The 19,897-nt window shown below is 43.0% G+C and overlaps 1 protein-coding gene across 2 annotated transcripts; it reads right to left on the minus strand.

Moving 5' to 3' along the window:
* Positions 1–572: 572 nt before the first annotated feature.
* MCM3 (minichromosome maintenance complex component 3) lies at positions 573–19,804 on the minus strand. 2 transcript variants are annotated; one of them, XM_028509915.2, is made up of 17 exons: positions 19,527–19,804; positions 18,338–18,450; positions 17,667–17,875; positions 17,066–17,196; positions 14,881–15,119; positions 14,219–14,327; positions 13,392–13,545; positions 12,911–13,042; positions 12,098–12,306; positions 9,986–10,160; positions 9,488–9,614; positions 8,511–8,661; positions 6,352–6,492; positions 5,277–5,380; positions 4,695–4,783; positions 4,156–4,225; positions 573–1,812 (listed from the first exon to the last, which is right to left on the minus strand). In XM_028509915.2, exons 1-17 carry the CDS (start codon positions 19,602–19,604, stop codon positions 1,614–1,616), a joined length of 2,430 nt encoding a protein of 809 aa, XP_028365716.1. In that variant the 5' UTR covers positions 19,605–19,804; the 3' UTR covers positions 573–1,613. The 2 variants fall into 2 exon arrangements, with proteins under 2 accessions (XP_028365716.1, XP_028365719.1); XM_028509918.2 differs by lacking the exon at positions 18,338–18,450 and having other exon boundaries at positions 19,527–19,579.
* Positions 19,805–19,897: the final 93 nt, after the last annotated feature.

Below are 19,897 nucleotides of genomic sequence, written 5' to 3' on the forward strand. Positions count from 1 at the left end.
CTGTAGTTCTTTACTTTGTGAGTCCTTATTCAGTATACAGGGATGGCCAAAAGTAGGTTTAAGTGAAAGTTTGTTCTTATATTATTAACTTTTGTATTGTTTTCCATACACACTGTAGACCTACTTTGCGCACCCCTGCCTACTTTTCATTTTTAGAATGCTGACAAATTAGGCATACATATCCTCAGCCCGCAGGCCTCAAGAGCAGGAAACCCCACCTTTGCGCCCACTGTCGCCTCCAGCACATCACACCCATTGCCGGTTTCAACGTCAAACTCCCTCGGGAACTACTGCCCTCTCCCCTTTGAAACTGGGCTCACTCCCGCTAGGACCTGGATTTCACATAAATCACAAAGATGATGAAATGGAACTCCCCAACAGTGCTGTCTTCCCCTCAAAAACCTTATGCCATGAAAAAACAAAGAAAAAAGAAAATGTGCTTCACAGCTTCAGGGGTTGGGGCTCCTCCCAGCACAAAGAAGGAAGGAAGTGCCTCACCCATCTGACAGCGGAGAACCTGCGGACCCTCTGCTCTTCCAAGCAGCTTCCAGTGCATGTGACCCAGGCCCCCATAAAATCACACATTTTTAATTTAAGTAACTTTAAATGTTTTTCAGAAGGTATTCAAACCATACAACAGTAGAAATATTGCGCTGGCCCCTCTACAAACTTCTGTACAGACTAACAAATCCCAAAGGCTTTACACACAGGTGTATGTGGTTTCACAAGAATCCTGTAAGAAAAATCTCTTTATGGGCAAAACTCACATGATTTTGAGTATATCAGGTATTGTTTCTCATGAAGGGGATTTGATTCGGGCTCAGGAAGCCAGTAGAGAATCAATTCTCCTCCTAGACTTCCACTCACTGGCCTCCTGTGGCCATTTAGCTATTTCAAATCAGCAGGGTCTGGTGTGTACAACTTAAACTGATAAATGCTGGTGTCACTGAGGAAGAAAACTGACTGAAGACCTAACCTTCACAGAGTGCATGGTAGCCTGCTGCCACCTTGTGGTGGATTCATGCAAATACAGGAGCAGTAAATCTTGTAGGGCAGAGCTCTTAAGAAAAACAAAATTAAATGTGTCTATAACAGCACACAGTACTAAGGCCATATGCATAGAATAAGAATGGGTAAGTATATTCAAAGTCTTGAGTATTTAGGTCAAAGATTCATCGTATTGGTCTTGACTGGTGTTTGTGCAAAGAAAGCTTTCGTGGCCTCCATGACTTGCTTCCAGAACTTCTCTCCACCAGTGTAAAACGACCTAAAGCCTGCTCTAGACCAAAGTGCTTGGGAGAAAATAAAAGCCAAACAACACAGAAAGGATGAACAAAAACCAGATGAGCCCCAAAATACTCAGAAGTCCTTTGTTGGGGGATCCAGTCTTTTGCGATGAGAAGCAATAGTCTTGGCCTTTTCCCACTTTACTCTACCTCACGGCAGCTTTCATTCCCAAAGCTGCCACCAAGCCCTGATTCAGCTTCCGGACATGTCCCTCGGCTTCCATTCAATTAAACACTGTTACTCATAGGAAAACAGGCAAAGACCAAAATGGGGATTAGGGTGGGGACTTTCTCGGCAGATCTCCAAAGTTTAGACACGAGGCCTCCTCAGATGAGGAAGATGATGCCCTCCGACACCATGACCTGGTTGTCGTCCTGCATCTTGCTCAGCGCTGCCTGGATCTCCTCCGAGGAGAATGGCTCTTCTGTGTCCCGGTTGATGGATTCCGTGAGGCGATTCATGCCCACCGACTGGGCATGGGCTTCCCGGAACACTTCCAAGAGGGCCACCTTGAACGCCTTCAACCTGCCCAAGACAAGAAAACATGGGTGAAGGAGGAGTCGACAAACCCAAATACTTTCAGGCAAGATCTGTGTTGGGAAAACCTAAGGTGTTAGTGCAGTATAGTCACCCGCTGCACATACACACACGCACGTGTGCACGCCTCTGATGGCTATTCCATGCCCGAGTTTCCCCCTTTAAAGCTAAACTGGTGTATTTCAGAGTTTACTGAAACCTTCAGTTTGAGCACACCAAGAAATAAAAGTATTTTAAAATAAGAGGCCTTTGAGGGTGTGGGGAAATTGGCATTCCCATACACTGTTGGTAGAAATGTAAACTGGGATGGCATCTTTGGGAGGCAATTAGCAACACGTACTAAAATTTTAAAGTACATATCCTTTCACCCAGGAAGTCCATTTCTAGAAATTAACCTTACAGCTAGCTACACTTGCACAAATGCACTGATAAATGAGAATGTTCTACTGTAAACAGATTTATAAAACCTAAATATCCATCATTAGAAAACACAAATAAAATTTTACACATCCATACTATGGACACTCTGTAATAATTAGAGATCTGTATGGACTGATTTAGAAAGCACTATCAGATACAGTTCAATAGTTATCTCTGGGGAGTGGAATTACAATTGATCTTAATGTTTTTTCCTACTTTTCTATGTTTTCAAATTTCTTCAGTAAATATATTGTGTTGTATGCGTGTTTAAGGTAATAAAAGAAAAAATCAAACTTTAGTCAGTTTCTTTGGTGTTCAGTAACAAAATTTATAAATATAACTTTCTAAAACTAGTAGTAAAACTCTTCATCTCAAAACAAATAACAATTCAGTAAGAAAAAACAAATACAAGTATCCAGCCATGTAATATGAAAAACAGAGACATTCACTGAAGATACAAGATAGAAGAAACTTTGTACATAGGACAATGACCCCTCAGTCCCCTTCAAAGTAGGTACCTTGGGACCTCACCCAGTTCTCCCAGCATCTGTCCCACTGTTCAAAACACTCTGCAAAATCCTTCGTTGGAATCACCATTACCTGCCCCATCATATTTTCCTGAATTGCAAAACGAATTTTGCCACAACACATTTCATGCCAATATCCTGCTTCAAAATCTCAGACACAGTAGTTTTTGGAATCCCCAGATCAGCTTCTAGTTCTCGCGCTGTCAGTCACCAATCTTTGTTGATTGACCCCTGTACACATTCATCATTCTCAGGTGTTCTGCTTGTTGCAGGCCTTCTAGAATGTGGGTCACTTTCAACAGATTCATGACCATCTTTGAAGTGTTTACACCACACTTTTATTTGCGCTGCACTCATTGCATCATCCCCAAAAGCCTTCTGAACCCCCAAATAGTTTCCACGGAGGAATGTTCAAGCTTAACACAAAATTTGATGTAGATTCATTGCTCTACTCGCTCAGCTCAATCATTTTGAATACACAGTACACACATCACTAAATAGTGTCTACCACCCTCAATGACCAGTACAGTGAGGTCATCATCGTTCATACATACACATTCCAGCCCACTCTCCTTGGCTGCCAGGGTACATTGATGTCGTGCAAACTGTTCTGCTTACATTAGCAATGGCTGGACTTTTTCCAGATAAGACCTCATACATATGTATATATTTATATTTGTAAATATGTGCACATTTTATATTTAAATTTATAAATATATAACACTTAAATTTATAAACATAAATACATACTTATGTATATGTAATTATACTTATATAAAAGACATATTTTGTGTTTATATATTTATACAATTATATAATACATATACAATATACTTATTTATTAAATATACAAATGTTTACATTTATAAATATACACATACTTTTATATTCCTAAATATGTTTTTTCTTACTGAATTGTCATGAGATGAAGTTTTTACCACAAGAATTTCAGAAAATTTTAACTATAAATTATATATAAATCCATTTCTATTTTTCCGTGTATTTTTTCATACACACATCTATCTATATCTCCCACTGAGAAGAACCAAAGGTTCAAAGACACAAGCTTTGTCCTCGCTCTAACTTTTCTTCCTGACCTCACAAGGACTTCAGGTTTAAAATTCCCACCAAGAGAGAATTATTTAGAAAGCAAATGGTAAAGTGTAAACTAGGAATTTTTTTTGTAAAGGGTATAAAAGAATTCTTTACAAACTATTTTTGCAAAACTTTTTAAGTTTTAAATCAGAAGCAGAGTATAAAATGTGTTTTAAGACCCCTGGGCCCCTGGTCCCGAGCTCCACTGACAGGCAGCTTGTTTCACGCTCACTCCCCCAGAAGATGCCCGTGCCATGCCCGGACACGTGGAATTCACTTCCCTACTCACCTGGACTCACTCAGCTCCACCTGCTGGGATTCTGTGGCCTCCTGTGTGTCCGCTGACTTTGGAGTTTGCACTTGAGAGGATAAATGGTTGCAGAGTGAGAAGACAACAAGGTGAAGAAGCCATTTGCAAAAACAGCAAAGAAGTGACCATTTCTGCTCCCCACCCCTCAATGACCCTGCTGAAAAACTATTTCCTGGGATTCTTAAGGGACCAGGAAGGACAATTCAACAATTAGGATACAGGGAACTCTCCAACAAAGGAACAATGTAAGAATTGTGTCAGGCAGGACACCCTCAATACGCGTTATCTGGGCTTGGCAAACAGCACAGCTGATCTAGGAGGAAAGCAAAAAACTGTGCAAAGCTTATTTTCCGAAGTTTTACTACAAGTTTCTGAGAATCTCTTAAAATAAACCTCTTGGACACAGGGTCCCAAGCAGAGCAAATGGGAGGCCCCCCCATAAAATGCAATGCACAGAGCAACTAAAACATCAGGAGTCGAAGGAACCACCTTATTATCAGTAAGGGACACGCTCTTACCTTGAGGCATTTCCTTCTCTGTGTCACTGAAGTCATAGGGGTCATACGACTCCCCATCCCTGGCATCTGAGTGATGACGAGTCTTCCTCCTAAAATACCCACAGCAGTTCAGAAAAGCTTTAGGAAGCCCTACCTTGTTCCTCTGACCAGGAGAAACAGAACCAGAAGCTTCTAGAACCAAAGTGACACACTAGGCCCAGGCCTGTATGATCTGTTACTTTTTCTGCTTCCCAATGCTTTTTCCCTATCACCCGCCCTCACAAATTCAACCATAGTCCCAGGAGGAATAATTAATCTTGAGGAAAAAATTCCAAAATGTATACTCAAAAACTTCTGAGTGAGTTACCTACCGCTCCTGCTATTCAACATTTCTCGAGCCGGAAGGAGGACAAACGCCATCCCTCTGAAGGCAGTGAGGGTTCACTCACTCTCCCCTTTGTCTAAGTCACCTTCACCCGAAACCCTGAAGATCCAGGCACCTTTCCCGGGAGAACCTGAAGTCTACCAACCCGATCCACCCTCCGCACCTCCCCCAGCCCTGACTGGAGTCTCTTTCTCTCATTTCCCTTTGCCCCACCTTACCTCTTCCTCTTCTGTGCTTGGTCTTCCTGGCTTTTCTCCTCTTCATCTTCCGTCTCTGATTCATCCTCATTTTGCTTCTTACGTTTCTTCTCCTTCTCCAGAACCTAGGGCCAAGTTAAGTATGTATGGGTGGGCAAGAGGGGTCACTGATGCCAGAGAACTGAATGAAGACTGCTGAGTAAGAGTCCCTTCTGCACCATCAGCAGAAATGATGTCCACGGGTCTAATGACTCACCTAAGCCTCTCTTGTCCCCAGATCCCAGAACAAGGACCAAGGGATAGGCTGCTACCCATCTTTAGAAATGCTGGGTGATGTGTTCAATGCCTTTCACACAGTAGGCACTCAATGAGTGTTTAATGAATAAAGAAATGAATGAAAAAAAGACAAAAACAAAACTCTAGGCAATAATGGTTAAGTGGGAAACGATTCATTTCTTTATAAATCAGGTGTTTACATTTAAGACTACCCCCACCCTAGCAAGAGACAGCCAAGAAAGGCTTATCAGACCCACAATTAAACCCCAAAAGGCTACAGTTCACCAGACTCGGGGATGGGGGTCCAGGGACAGGAATAATGAGTAAAAAGGAGTCAAGTCTTCAAGGTCTAAAATGACAGAGATGCAATGTCACAAGTAGAAATATGACGAGAACCAAGTTTGAGAGTTCAACTTCTGAAGTGAGGTTTTGAGGTGTCACTAGAACACCTACCTGAAGAGGCTGCCAAGGGGAAGGATACAGAAGGAAGAGGAAGATTATCAGGGTCAATCCTTTAGAAACATCTACTCTTCTAAGAGGCAAAGGAAGCAGAGAAGCTACAGCACATCAGTGAAACCGGCATCCCTGCAAGGGCTCTAGCATCAGTATTTTAAAGCTTTCCGGCTGGTGCTCACATGCAGCAAGCATTGGGAACCACTGGTGCTGCAGGTCCCAGAGAAAGGGAGGCCAAGTGAACACTGGCAGACAGATGCTGCTTTCTGCTGATGACCCAGACACAGGTGACAGCCGTGGGGGCTCTGAAGCCCGAGTAGCAATGATTAATTCAGAAGAACCTCTCGCCGAGCATCTGAATCCTCACCTTTTTGAAGTAAGCGTACTGGACCAACTCCACGGCTTCCTCTGCATCCTGCAGGTCCACAGTCTTGCTCATGCGGGCCTTGGCGTGGGCCGTGGCCAATCGAATCAGAGTTTCCAGTGTCCGCGCTGTAACTGGAGATGTCTGCAGAAGAAAACAAGAGGATTACTCATCCAGAATTACACATATTCTTCAGGCAAGCCCACCATCCCCACTGCACCAAAAAGGAAATGACACTACCAGAAAAGCTCTAGGAAGTCCAAGCAAAGGATTCAGAGCCCCGTGTTCTCTATAACTACCATATACACTTCAGAAAGATGAAAATTATCAAGGAAATGTGTGTGAGAAAGTGCTGAGGGAGGGAGGAGTGGGTGAACAGGGAGGAAAATTAGGCATCTTACAGCTGGAAAAGTAAAAAAAGCCTAGAAAGAGTACAAAAGTGATGGAAGAGAAGTAATCCCTTACAGCAGGCCTGAAATGCATCAAGAGCTTTGCTTTTATATTCTTTGTGTCATTATACACTCTTTCTTGGATAGTTTTATAGATGAACAAAATGAGACTCAAGTAATTTGTCCAAGGCACATTAAGGGAAAGGTATGAAAGAGGACACATTTTTAGAAGTTCGCTAAACTCACTAAGTCCAGAGGAAGAGCAGAATTTGACATGTTCTTACCAAATGGATTCTCACGAGGGTGGGCACCTGTCAAACTAGGGTGCTCTTATCCCTTTTAACTATTATTGTCTGAATAGGATCCCTGGCCTAAAGAATCAGAATGTGTTTAGTACCAGACATATGTACTTACTTTTTTTAAGTCCCAGGTAATTCTGATGTACCCTTCTAGTTAAGGCCTGACATTATCCAACCTTCTCATTACTTTATGAATAAGGGAACCATGACCTGAGAGGTGAAAAGGATTTGTACAGGGTCCAAAAACTAGCTGAAGACCTGAGATCAGAACAAAGGGCCAGGACTCTGCCACACCTCTCATCTCCCGCTGAGTGACGACACATCAGTTATGGATGTGGTTACTTCTACTTTCAAGTTTTCAAAATTATCGCTCAAACCCAATCTGACATTCAAAAACAAATATATTCATTTATCCAAATCTGTCAATGATTTAGAGAATTAACAGAGTTTGCAGGTTATATACTCCATTATAAGCTCTGATTGGTATACTATGTTCATTAGAGGGCCTTTGACACTCTGGAACGTATTCACATGATGGGAAACTTAAAAAGACAAGACAGGGGCTATTTAATCTGGAGACAAGTCATACAAAATCTCCAGAAAACAAAACTGAGACTCATGGGTAAAAGTCACAGGGAAGCAGTTTCAGTTCAGTAAGTAGAAGCATATTCTAACACCTCAATGCAGAGACACACTAGGCATGCTTTCACTGGGGGTGTCAAGGACGCCCTGCAGGCATTCTGGAAAATGGAATGCCTGTCCTGGTGTGAGGTTGGAGTAGGCGATCTTGGATCACATCTAAATCCACGAGTCTGTGTCTCTATCGCATAACGAGGACTTTGGACTTGGGTTTGTGAAATCCTGTATGAACTGAAGTGCCCCAAAACATTTAGATAAATCCATGGGCTGGTGCATAAGTTTTCAAGACATAGCTCTGGAAAACCAGCACAGTTGCCCAGCTCCAAATCATTGGTCAAAGTCCAACTCAAGTATCACGGTCTGGGAATCCTTTGCTGAGACACATACCACTTTTGGGAAGTCTAAAGGAAAAGTTGATAGTGTCTTCATCTGTCTCCAGCATTTTCAGGTGCCACACTGTGGTTTGTATTTTAAATCTGCATGTATGACCTCTCTATCTACCGTTTTGCCTCCCCGTCCCAGATCTGAGCTCTTTCATACTTTAATGCTACATGTAAGAAAATGGAGACTAATTCCGTTACTAGAAGTTGTTCATGTTTGCCAGATAGATCACGGCTTCTGGGGCCAATACTATCTGAATTGACCTGATACATACTATCTCTGGGGCTCTCATTTCATCTTCCTCTGAAAATGGAAATGATTAAAATTGTGTGAAGACCAGAAAGAAAAAGGTAAAAAAACACTACATCAAAATGGTTTCAGAGCTCTCAGAGAGGAGGCACTGTTCCCCAGCCACATATTTACAGGGGCTCCCCTTGCCCTCGGGGACTCTCACCCGGGCTGTGTCGGAGCTCATGCTGTCTTGGCTGCGCAGGCGCGAGTACTCCTCTGCAATGTGGGCGGCCGACTCCTGTGTTAGGATGGGCTTGATGATTTTGGCCACGTGGATGTACTTCTTCATGAAAGCTGCACTCACCATCTTCTCCCTGGACCCACACACAGTGAATTCCACCGCCCGGCCACACCTCAGCACCTGCCGGGGATAGTGGCTTTGCCTCTCCTTAGAGAGGTCAAGGGGCAAAGCAGACACAGCCTAGAACTCACTATCAGGAATCTCATATGGAACACGTACAAGGCCCTTTCACATATTTTTATTTAATTCCATAGATATTACTTAGGTATTACTTGTGAGGTAAGAAGTTTAGGTATTATTTGCCCTATTTTATAAATAGGAAAGCTATGGCTTAAGAGATGCGTAAGGAGACTCAAATTGTTTTCTGACTCAAAACTTTACGCTCTTAAACCAACAGATGTGAAGATTACGTTATGCTCCCTACTGCACCACACCTGAAAATAGAGGTAGAAGACCTCACATTTCATGCTTCAAGCGCCTGATCAGTTTCCTTTACCCAAACCCACTTGCAAAGCCTCCAGAGCTTGCCATCTATAGACCCTTCACCATGAACCCAACACAACAGCTGCATGATTTGGGCAGCCCTTCACATACGAGGGTGACATCACACTCCCACCATCGGTTAGGTATGCCACCAAGCCTTGTATTTGAGGAAGACATCAAAACCTAAGTTTAATCACCCACAACCATTTACAAGGCAAATGGCCAGGAAAAAATGGTCTATCTATGGACCCAGAAGGAAAGAAAACAGGCCCACATGATTAGGACTCCAAGCATAATCTTAACCTGGGCAGCATATATACATACACATGCCCTAATGTAATATATTAGATGTACACATGCTCTGATATGACACAAATCTGAGGTTCCCTCAAGAGACAAGTATGAGAAATGCTCACTTTTTCTTCCTGTTCCCATGCAGAAGGTTGTCATGCTTCTCATAAATCTGGGTGTCTTGCTGGTCTTCCTGATTAAAGTTGGGATCATCTGTGGCCAGGATATCCACGGCACTACCCAAAGGCATAGCTAGAAAACCCAAGTTGAGAAAGTTAGAAAGAGCTTAACCTAGGGGAAATCACTTCTTCTATAGCACAGGAAGGAAGAGAGACAAGACTCACGAAGCAAGGACCCATAAGAAAACAGACATGTGGAAGTCACAAGTAAGGAAGGTGGAAGCACCTGGCCCACAAAAGATGCTTAAAGGTGTTCCCAGACCCAGAAATGGACAAAAGACACACCTAGAATAATCTCCAGTGAGCAAGAAGGGGAGGTGGCCAGGCAGAGAAGGGCATCTTTGACATCACCCCTGACACCCACCCACCACCCCCTCAGTTGGGCCTTATATAATGGGATCTGTTTAGACTCCCTTCCCTTCCTCACTCTTCTCATGGTCTCACCATCGCCATCCTGCTCCCCTGGTGCCCTGTAACGGTGCATCCTAAGGACGTGGTCCGAGACCTCCCGGTCCTGCTCAGGGTCCATCTGATCCAGCATGATGAAGAGTAAGTCAAATCGGGATAGCAGCGAGTCCTGCAGCCCGATGTTCTCCATAGGGGTCTTGTACTGATCATACTGGGAACACAAGAAAACAGTAAAGTGGAGGCAAAAACCAATCAATACAAAGGACAAGGAAGTGTCACTAACAGGCTGTGTGTGGCTCTCAGAACCAGCCTCCTCCTTCCCAAGCTTTATTCTGCTCCTCTCACTCCCAAGGCAGGACCAACCCTGAAAAATGACTCCCTCTTCCCTACCTGTTACAAAGACAAGACAAACTGGCTAAACCGGAAGCACTTGGAAACTCTGGAGTCCCTTACTCAGAAGGTAATGAGTAAAATAAAAATGATCAATCATCTATAAGTCATAACATCTTAAGAACCATGGGAGGTTTCTCCTGGGAGTCAAGAATTCCTATATTCTTTCAATTCAAGGCTGATTTAGGCTGATGCCTACCCCACACACACTTCAGTCAGAGGGTCTAACCACCTTGTACATAAGATTAATAATTTTTCTGACCAGGTTCATATTTCCAGACTTGCCATTTTCTCCCTACATTTCCCTATAGTCCTTCAGAATGATGTAAACACACATTAGCATTAATCTGAAAACCTGCAGTTCTCAACCTGCACTATCATTAGAACCAAACTATGGAGGCTTTTTAAACCATAGTTACCAAGGGCCCCAACCCAGAGATTTGGATTCAGAAACTCTGGGCTAGAGATCAGGCACCTGTATGTTTAAAAACCACCACCAAAAAAGGTATTCCCACTGTGGGATTGCCAGAGCCCACCATGGGCTTTGGGTTCAAATCCTAGTTTTGTCATTTTCTAGTTTATGACTCTTAAGCAAGTTATCTCAACTTTTAAGCCTCCATTCTCTCATCTGTAAAATGAGGAAACTACCTAACCTCACAGGGGTTATCGTGAAGATGAAAGATGATAAATATAAAATATTTATAAACATTAGTTAATAGTATTATTATAGCAGAATCTTTAAAGAGGGCAATTTGGCCCTAGCTGTTGTAACTCAGTGGATTGAGTGTTGGCCGACGAACCAAAGGGTCACTGGTTCCATCCCAACAGGGCACATTCCTGGGTTGCGGGTAGGTCCCCAGTAGGGGGCATGCAAGAGGCAACCACACATTGATGTTTCTCTCCCTCTCTCCTTCCCTTCCCTTCTCTCTAAAAATCAATAAATAAGATCTTTTTTAAAAAAGGGGGCAATTTGGTGATCTCTACCAAAATAAAAATGCATGTAACTCAATACAATAATTCCACTGGTAGGTATTTAACATACAGGCACATTCCCAAATGTATAATAAAACACAAAGGGATGTTCGTTGCAGCTTCATTCACAAAAGCAGGGAGGAAAAAGGGATAACATCAAATACTCATCAAATGGAGACTACACAAATTTACTATAAATCCATATAATGAAATACTAGATAGCTGTTTAAAAAAAAAAAGGCAAAACTCAGCAAACCCCAACTGGAATAAATACAAGAATTACATCTGAGCACACTACAGTCATACTAAGAACCAAAGATAGAGTAATTTTAAAAGGAGATAGAGAGTACATTGTTGGTACATGATTAATTTTTATTTTCTGAAAACACTCAAGAGCTGTTACTGGCTATCTCTTGGGGAAAAAATAGGAAAAGAAAAGCTTATAATTTCCATATTATATCTCTGTTCTGTTTGTAAATCCTCCTACCACGTGTATGTAGTGCTTTCATTCAGTGTCAACACAGATTACCTGGGAGGTGACACTGCAGGTCATTTTTGTTTTCTTTGGATTTCTAAAGTTACTTCAAATAAGTAACTTTCCAGGGGGTTCTGATGTGTATGATGGGTGAGGAACCTTGGCCCTACACCAAGGACAGTAACAAGACAATAAGCTGACTTTGGCCTTGGCTTGTGGTCCCCCTGGGTCACCTGGACTGAACTTCTCAGCCCAGTTATTCAGCAAAACTAAATGAAGGCGACAATGGTTAAGTGCCTGATTCCACTGACCCTGCCATAGACGGGGTTGGCTGCTGCCAGAACACTGCAGCGGGCATTCAGTTGCGCGTGGATGCCAGCCTTGGCAATGGTGACCCGACCCTGCTCCATCACTTCGTGGATGGCGGTGCGGTCCATGTCAGACATCTTGTCGAACTCATCGATGCAGACCACGCCTCGGTCAGCCAGGACCATGGCCCCCGCTTCCAGACGGCGTTCCCCTGTGGAGTGGGGAGGTAATAACACATGCTACGGTCCAGGTTGGAGGGGACAGAAGGGAGATTTCAATCCCCCTCCTCGGCACCTCTCACTGTCACACATGAGAATAGAGTGAAGTCAGCTCCCGGACACTTAGAGGAATCCCTGGTGGGTCACATTTTCAAGCTCCAACCTGAACCTCATCTCCTTGTTCCACTTTGACCCCTAAGCAACTAGCCTCCAACCAACTTCCTTCATAGATTTTCCTCTTCATCCTCATCCTCAGGTAATTTCCTAACTAGATCTCTGTTCTCTTTCACTACTATTGAAACCCCTTCCTCTAATTTAGGAAATAGTACAATCTTTACTTTTATTTCCCTTCCAATTTGCTTTCTCCTTCAATACTCTTTTAGACAGCCTTCTGGGAAACATTCTTGCCCACAGAAGGCGACCCAAACTTAAATTTAACTCACTCACTAGTGCCACATGCTCAGTGCTCTACAATCTGGCCCAAACTAACCTCTCAAGTGTATCTTCCCAACAGAAGCCAGTACCTAGAGCAAGCGCCAAAAGTTACGCTCCATCTCACTGCCGGACATTGCCAAGGACCATTAAACACTCCCTTACCTGTTTCCTGGTCTGTGGTCACAGCAGCCGTCAGACCCACTCCAGAGGAGCCCCGGCCAGTGGTAGGGATAGCCCGGGGGGCAGTGCAAAGCACATACCGCAGAAGCTGAGACTTGGCAACCGATGGGTCTCCTGTAATCGGATGGTGGGGAGGGGTGGGGGGCAGTGGTGACTCTCTAAGAAATTCCCCCACACTCCCCAGCAAGTTCTGCTTTTATAGAACAGCTCTTGGAATAATAGAAAATACACTAATAGGTTATTAACATTATTTCCTTCACTTTCCCTTTAGCATTTGTGGAATATATTTTAGATATACAAAAGGAGATCTAGAAATAATAATAAGACTCATTTTAGCTTTTTGCCCTTTGATGGGACTGAAATACAGCCAGGTATAGAACATACCATCTTACAGGCTGCAGCGTCCCACACCACACTCTGTAAGGGAAAGCCAAGCATCTACAGCAAACCCCCAACACCATACCTATTAGGAGAATATTGATGTCCCCACGGATGTGGCTGCCGTTTTCTAGGTCTCGTTCCACCCCTCCCAAGAGCAAGCAGAGGATTGCCTTCTTGACATAGTCATGCCCGTAGATGCTGGGGGCCAACGACCTGGCCAGCTGGTCAAAGATATCCTACAGAGAAATGCCAATGGCATGAAAAGCCTAATGAGCCTAAACGCTTCCTCTCTAAGACAAATCTCAGCCATCAGATCTTCAGAACAGGTCCAAAGAAAGCCTAAATCCCAAAACTTGCTTGGAGAAATCTTTAAGAAAAAAAGTGAACCCTGATCAAGACTGAAATCTGTTTATCTTTATACTCTCCAATGATATTAATCAATAAATGATCTTAATTTTTAAGCCAGAAAAGTGTTTCTAGGTTCAGTGAATATGTATTGTGCTTCAGCATTAACTTTTATCACACATGCATTACATTTTGTTCAATTCTAAATATGAATAGTGTTTAAAAAGAAAAAACAAATTGAGAACTAAAAAATAATATATTTTAAATTTAAGTTACAATGTATCACTGTCTTTAATAAAGACTCACTGGTACGTAGATATTCTAAATCCTATTCTTTATATTAGATTCACCTAGCAGCCCAGCAGGTAGCACAACAGAAATATTAAAGAATATAGAATAAAAACAACCTGTTACTTGCTGACTGGGTCAAAACTAGAAGCTAGCACCAAACACTTTGGAGGAAAAACCTTGGCCTTCCTCCTGATCCAGTTCAAAGGTGGCCGTGCCCAAACACAGCCCGTACAAATCCACCCCCACCCTCAAATCACCGAAGGACATCCAGACCTTGGAACGGGTTTTACTGAACTTCTTGATCTTGGCTATATCCTCAGCAGAGAACGAAGGCTGAATGTCCTTGCTCATCTGCTTCACATTACAGGCGATCAGAATTGTCCTGGAACAAAGAAGAGAACGAAGAGAAAGCCTGTTACTTTCCATTCCTCACATCAGAACCTTTTTACGTTAATAATCTAGAACAACAAACAAAAAGCAAATGAAAGAAAGAAAAAGAAAGGAAGAAAGGAAGGGAGGGAGGAAGGGAAGGAGGGAGGCAGGGAGGGAGGGAGAAAGGAAGAAAAGCTATTCTAAATTAAACAACTGATTCTCTGTTCATCCATGACCTAAACATGCAGACAATGCCTCACCTCAGGAATTTATCTCCTGCTGATCCACAGAGCTTCAGGCAGAAGATGTGGGAAAGAGGTAGGAATACACAAGATACTGCCAGGTAAGCCATGAAGCTACAAATCATACAGCAGTAAACCCAACTCTTAGCATAAGGTAATATTAGCAGCATTATGATAGAAAAGAGGCATCCCATCTCCCAGGCAGGTAGAGTGCTCCACCTATCTGTTACAACTCTCTGGATTATGGCAAACTAGAGAAAGACCACCACCAGAAATGGGAGCTGCCAACAGCATTCCAACACTTCAAGACTGACCCTTTACCTGAAGTTCCCAGAGGTGTAGCCTCCCTTCTTTCCAGGAAGGCAACGGTAGGTGCCTACCACCTGGACGCGGTCACCAGGCTTCACTTTATCCACCAAGTCATCATCCAGAATGACATCCACTGAGCGGGGAAGCTGGCCAGCAGGGGCCTTCTCTGGCATCTCCTGGATGGTGATGGTCTGGTGGTCCTTGTAGACAGAAAGGCCGTATTCTGTCTCAAGGGGATTGTTTTCCTCATCCTGGAAAAGGCACACAAAAAGCAGTTATCTTGCCCTGCCTTAGAAATACTCCACTAATTTGGGGAAGGGAAACAGATACAATTTGAAGATGACCTCATGAGATTTTAACATCCAAAAATTAAAAAAAAGCCAAATATCTTCTCTAGCTTTTCAACTTTATCTGTTCTAATAACAAACCATCCAAATGGAAGAGGCAGTCCATAGTCTGAAGGGACCATGGCTATATTAAGATCTAAATTAAGATTCTTCTGCTACTAACGCTGAATATATGCTTTCTCTGTGATGCAATATTTCCACTCCTAGGTAATACCCAACAGAAACACTCACCCAAAGCCTTATACTACAAAGTACTCAGAAGCACTATTCCTAATAACCAAAAATCAGACAATGTCCAAATGCCAGCAACAGAATGGTTAAATAATGTGGAATATCCACACAAGTGAATTATACAACAATGAAAATGCATGAAATACACCTATACACAACATGGATAAATCTCACAAACAGAAGCTACCACAGTGTTTATAAGTATTTATTTAGATAAAATATAAAAGTAGGCAAAAATAATCTATGCTGCTGGACATCGGGACAGCCCAACATGGCAGCATGGGCCCTCAAAAGGGACTCCTGATTGCTGGGAAGATTGTTTCCTATTTTGGATGCTGATTTTATAGGCATTCATCAAGTTGTACACTTGTATGCACTTTCCTGTATGTATGTTAAACTTCAGTAAAAACATTTTTAAATTTTTCTTTCTTTACAACTTGAATTTTTAAAAAAACACAGTACTTACTGAATGCTTACTATGCACAAAACACTGCTATCATTTCATGGAATTATCTCATGGAATCATCACAGCAATCTTTCACATTTTACAACAGATTTAAAAAGAGGTTAAATATATTCCCTAAGATCACACCATACGTAGCAGAGCCAGGACTCAAGGCAGGTATAACACCAAAGCCCAAGCTCTTAAGCACCACCATAGACACAGCAGCTCCAGAGACCTAGCCCAATATATTTCTCCGCTCAAGAAAAGAAACTTGGCCACAGTAGTTGGTACAAGAGCACTCCTTGAGTACTTCCCAGAGGAGAAATTCTAGGAAGTACAATTCTAGAAAGTAGGGTAACTTAGAAAATGCAACTGGCCTATACAAGTAAAAAGACATGGGTCCCAGTCCTCAGGGTCATCACCAACTGGGACCATAAGCAAGTCACTCAACCTCTCCAAACCTCCACGTATCACCTGGGGATAAACTGAATGATTCTAAAGTAAAATGCAATTACAATTCTAAGATACTCTTGTTTTAGTTGTTTATATGTTAAGATTCTCCAAGTTGATAAAACTGAAGACATGGGCTGGGTCTTATTTATACCTGTGCCCTCCACAGTGCTAACAATTCTCTGGATACAGTAGCTCTCAAATAGAATTAACGGTGGAAACAGGTATTCTTTGATAGAATGAATTTACACATCAAGTAATCAATATTGGTCATCTTCTTTTGTCTCACTAAGGCTTCACATCATCCTCAATTCAGACCAACCTGCACACTAAGAATAAAGCCACTGCTTACACCAACCTTCTCTCACACTGTAGTAAATGCTCGCAAAGAGTGCACAGCAGCATCATAGCATATTTTTACACATTACTTAGACTATAAAAGTATAACTTTGCTAAAAGATTGATGTAGATTAAATGGTGTTTTCCTTTTTTTCAAGCACTCCATAATTTTCTAGTGAGTATTTATTCTTTCTTAAAATAATAAAAATTGTCAACTTTCCATATTTCCTGGCTAACAATCTATGTTTCCTTTAGATTAATCCTTAATCCTTACTTTTCACCCTATTTACTTTTAGAAGACTCCAAATATTACCCAATTACCTGCATTAAAACCGATTTATTTGACTACAACCTCCAAAGAAGCCCAATCCTTCATTCCCCTCACCTTGGTGGGATAGACAGAGGTAGAGGGAAAGGCCACCAGGGTGGTGAGATCAGAATAACGTCGCTCTATGGTCTTCTTGGTAGCAGGACAGTAGTGGACACTGCGGACAACTTTGGGACGAACTAGAGAGCCTAGGAATGGAAAACGTGCATATGCATTCATCCAACTAGACAGTGATAAAGGTGGGACCTCACCCGGGCAACCCTATGATAACTCTAAATACTCATGTTCCAACTGGTTTAAGCTATTTGAGTAATACTTGTCATTTATTCACCTTTACATTTATATATAGAACATCACCATACCCATGTAAAACTTAAAGTACATCCAATCCCAGTTGAGAAATAGAAGTTCAGGGTCAGAAAGAGGAGATTGCCAAGAGCCAAGACTCCTCCACTCTGAGCAGAACTCATCATTCTGCTGGCACAGGCGGTCATTCAAGGTCCTCCGAATCCCTGAGCTCCTCCAAGTTTCACCTCGTAATTTCATACTCCACTTTTCTGATGCCACAAGCTGCCCTGCTCTACTCCACCTATCCTGCTTTCCCAGCACCTTTAAGTCTATCCCACCTCCATTCTGACTCTTATTTTAACCCACTCACACTTAGTGACAATGCCCTCCACACAGACTACACAGCTGAGGAAGCAGGAGGTCAGAGTCCGGGGAGAGACGTGCTTGGAGCCAAAGCTGCCCTCCAGTCCTATGTAGAACTCCTCATACTGCTTGGCATAGGTGGCATCAATGGAGGCCACAAAATCCTTTAAGGCCCGCTGGAAGGCAACCAGCTCCTCAAAGGCATTGTTCAGGAGGCTGCATATGGACAGGAGAAAAAATAATTAGGCAGAGAGGACAGAACTCAAAATAACTGACCCTCAAAACAGAAGCAGACCTGCCCTGAAATTTTTTAAAAATGATTTTAGAGAGAGAGAAGAAGGGGAGGAGTAGGTGGGAGAGAAGGAAGGGAGAAAGAGAAACATCAATTTTTTTTATTCCACTTATTTATATATTCATTGGTTGATTCTTGTATGTGCCCTGACCAGGGTTCAAAGCAGCAACCTTGGTGGACGTACACCGACAATGCTCTAACCAACTGAGCTCCCTGGCCAGTACACAGAAGTGGACATTCTTAAATGATAAAGGCCAGGGAGTAAAGGTGAAGCAATGAGAGCTTCAAGGTCAAAAACATTTCAGCCAGTTCCAAAGTAGGGAAGAGAGAAGGGAGCCATTCTCACCCAATGCCAGGATATCCCCTTCGAAACACTTGCCACTCACCGATTAGCCCTCTTCTCATTTTTCCTGCGTAGGTCATTCACATTAACAATCAGCCGGTACTGGTTGTCACTGATCAGCTCCCGAACTTTGCTCTGATAAATTCCCTGGTCTTCCTGCAAAATAGCCACCACCACCACAAATAACAACAGCCACAATTCAAAAGTGTTTTTAAACAGAGGCAGCTCTCAAAGCAAGATAAATATCAATCTCTGCAACAGAGCTGAACCCCAATTTCTGCTATATTGTCACTCACTAGCCTCAGATTCTATATACACCCAAAAGGGATAGTGCAGAGATTATGACTTCCTCAAAAAGTTCATGCTATTATTTCTATCATCAACAGCTTTTGTCATTTCTCAATCTTTAATGGGGAATTAAAATGAGTTCATAATTAGTATAAAAGGACAATAAATGCAAACCTTGTTAAAATGTAAATTAAGTGGGACTTTAATATTCATATTTAAATGAGTTTCTATTTAAAAATTATAGACATAATTAAAGCATTTTAATTCCCAGTCATCTGTATAATACAGAAACAGTTCTCCTATCTAAACCTAAAGGAGTTGGGAGCCTCAGGTATTTGTTTATGGATACAGCATCAGCAACCTTCAAGATGCTTTACCAGCATTCTATGGCTTTCAATCTGGGATAGTACACAAAACTCCTTTACCTGCGTAACAATCACTTTTTCTCTGCATCTCATGTAGTACTGAAGAAGAATGCTGCCAAATGAGGAAGTCTCCTCCCAGCAGAAAATCAGTCCCTAAAACCTGGGACCCTCAACGCAGCGGATCACTACCATCCTATAGCAAAGTTTCCCCCACCTAACCCCCCAAGTTAAGAGAGCCGGGAATGATTTCCAAAAGGTCCAAGTGGACTTTGCCGTTTTGTTTGCATTTGAAGAAAGCCTGTCAAATTTCCCGCGACCCGGCCATCACTCGTACTTAAGAGAAAGTCGAAGGACGACTCTCTAAGGTTCAAGAACAGAAAACCAAGTAAGAACTGACTCCACCAGGAGAAACTTAGAAGATCCGAATGGAAGGCTCCTGCGCCGGCAGGCCTGGCCTGCCTCTACCCCCCGACCCGTTCAATGACCTGCAGGGAGCGGCGTCCCGCGTGGCCAGCCTCCACATGTTCTCCCCCGCCAGGCTCCAAGTTCCCGAACCTCGCAACCCAGCGCCTCCCTCACCTCGTCATCCAAGAAGTCCAGGTAATCTCTCTGCGCCTCCCGCAGCTCCACATCGTCCAGTACTACTGTCCCCGCCATGCTTGTCAACCCTCAGCTACCTCTTCCAGAGCCGCGCAGATGTCTTGGCTGACCCCGCCCCGGCGCGAAAACTGGTGAGCTTTTCCCGCCACCAAAAGTTACGTGAGGAAGGGGCAGGACCTCTGAGAGAATGTACATATTCTGATTGGTTAACTCTTCTTACCCAAAACCAAATACTACCCAATCGAGAGCTTCTACTTCGCGTTCACTAGCGGCGCCAAGTGGCCGCAGGAAATGTATCAGCCTGGGCGCTGTGTTTCTCCCCTCCCTGTTGCTCCCTCGCTGGTGGGAAA

This window comes from Phyllostomus discolor, chromosome 4 (genome assembly GCF_004126475.2).
Source record: "Phyllostomus discolor isolate MPI-MPIP mPhyDis1 chromosome 4, mPhyDis1.pri.v3, whole genome shotgun sequence".
NCBI lineage: Eukaryota > Metazoa > Chordata > Mammalia > Chiroptera > Phyllostomidae > Phyllostomus > Phyllostomus discolor.

Excerpts from the sequence above, each read along its gene's own strand:
- MCM3 (XM_028509915.2), bottom strand. The coding sequence starts at position 19,604 with ATGGCGGGGACAGTAGTACTGGACGATGTGGAGCTGCGGGAGGCGCAG. Across the intron at positions 18,451-19,526 it reads TGGACTTCTTGGATGACGAG|GAAGACCAGGGAATTTATCA; the intron begins GTGAGGGAGGCG and ends GCTATTTTGCAG. Across the intron at positions 17,197-17,666 it reads GGAGGGCATTGTCACTAAGT|GCTCTCTAGTTCGTCCCAAA; the intron begins GTGAGTGGGTTA and ends TTCCATTCCTAG.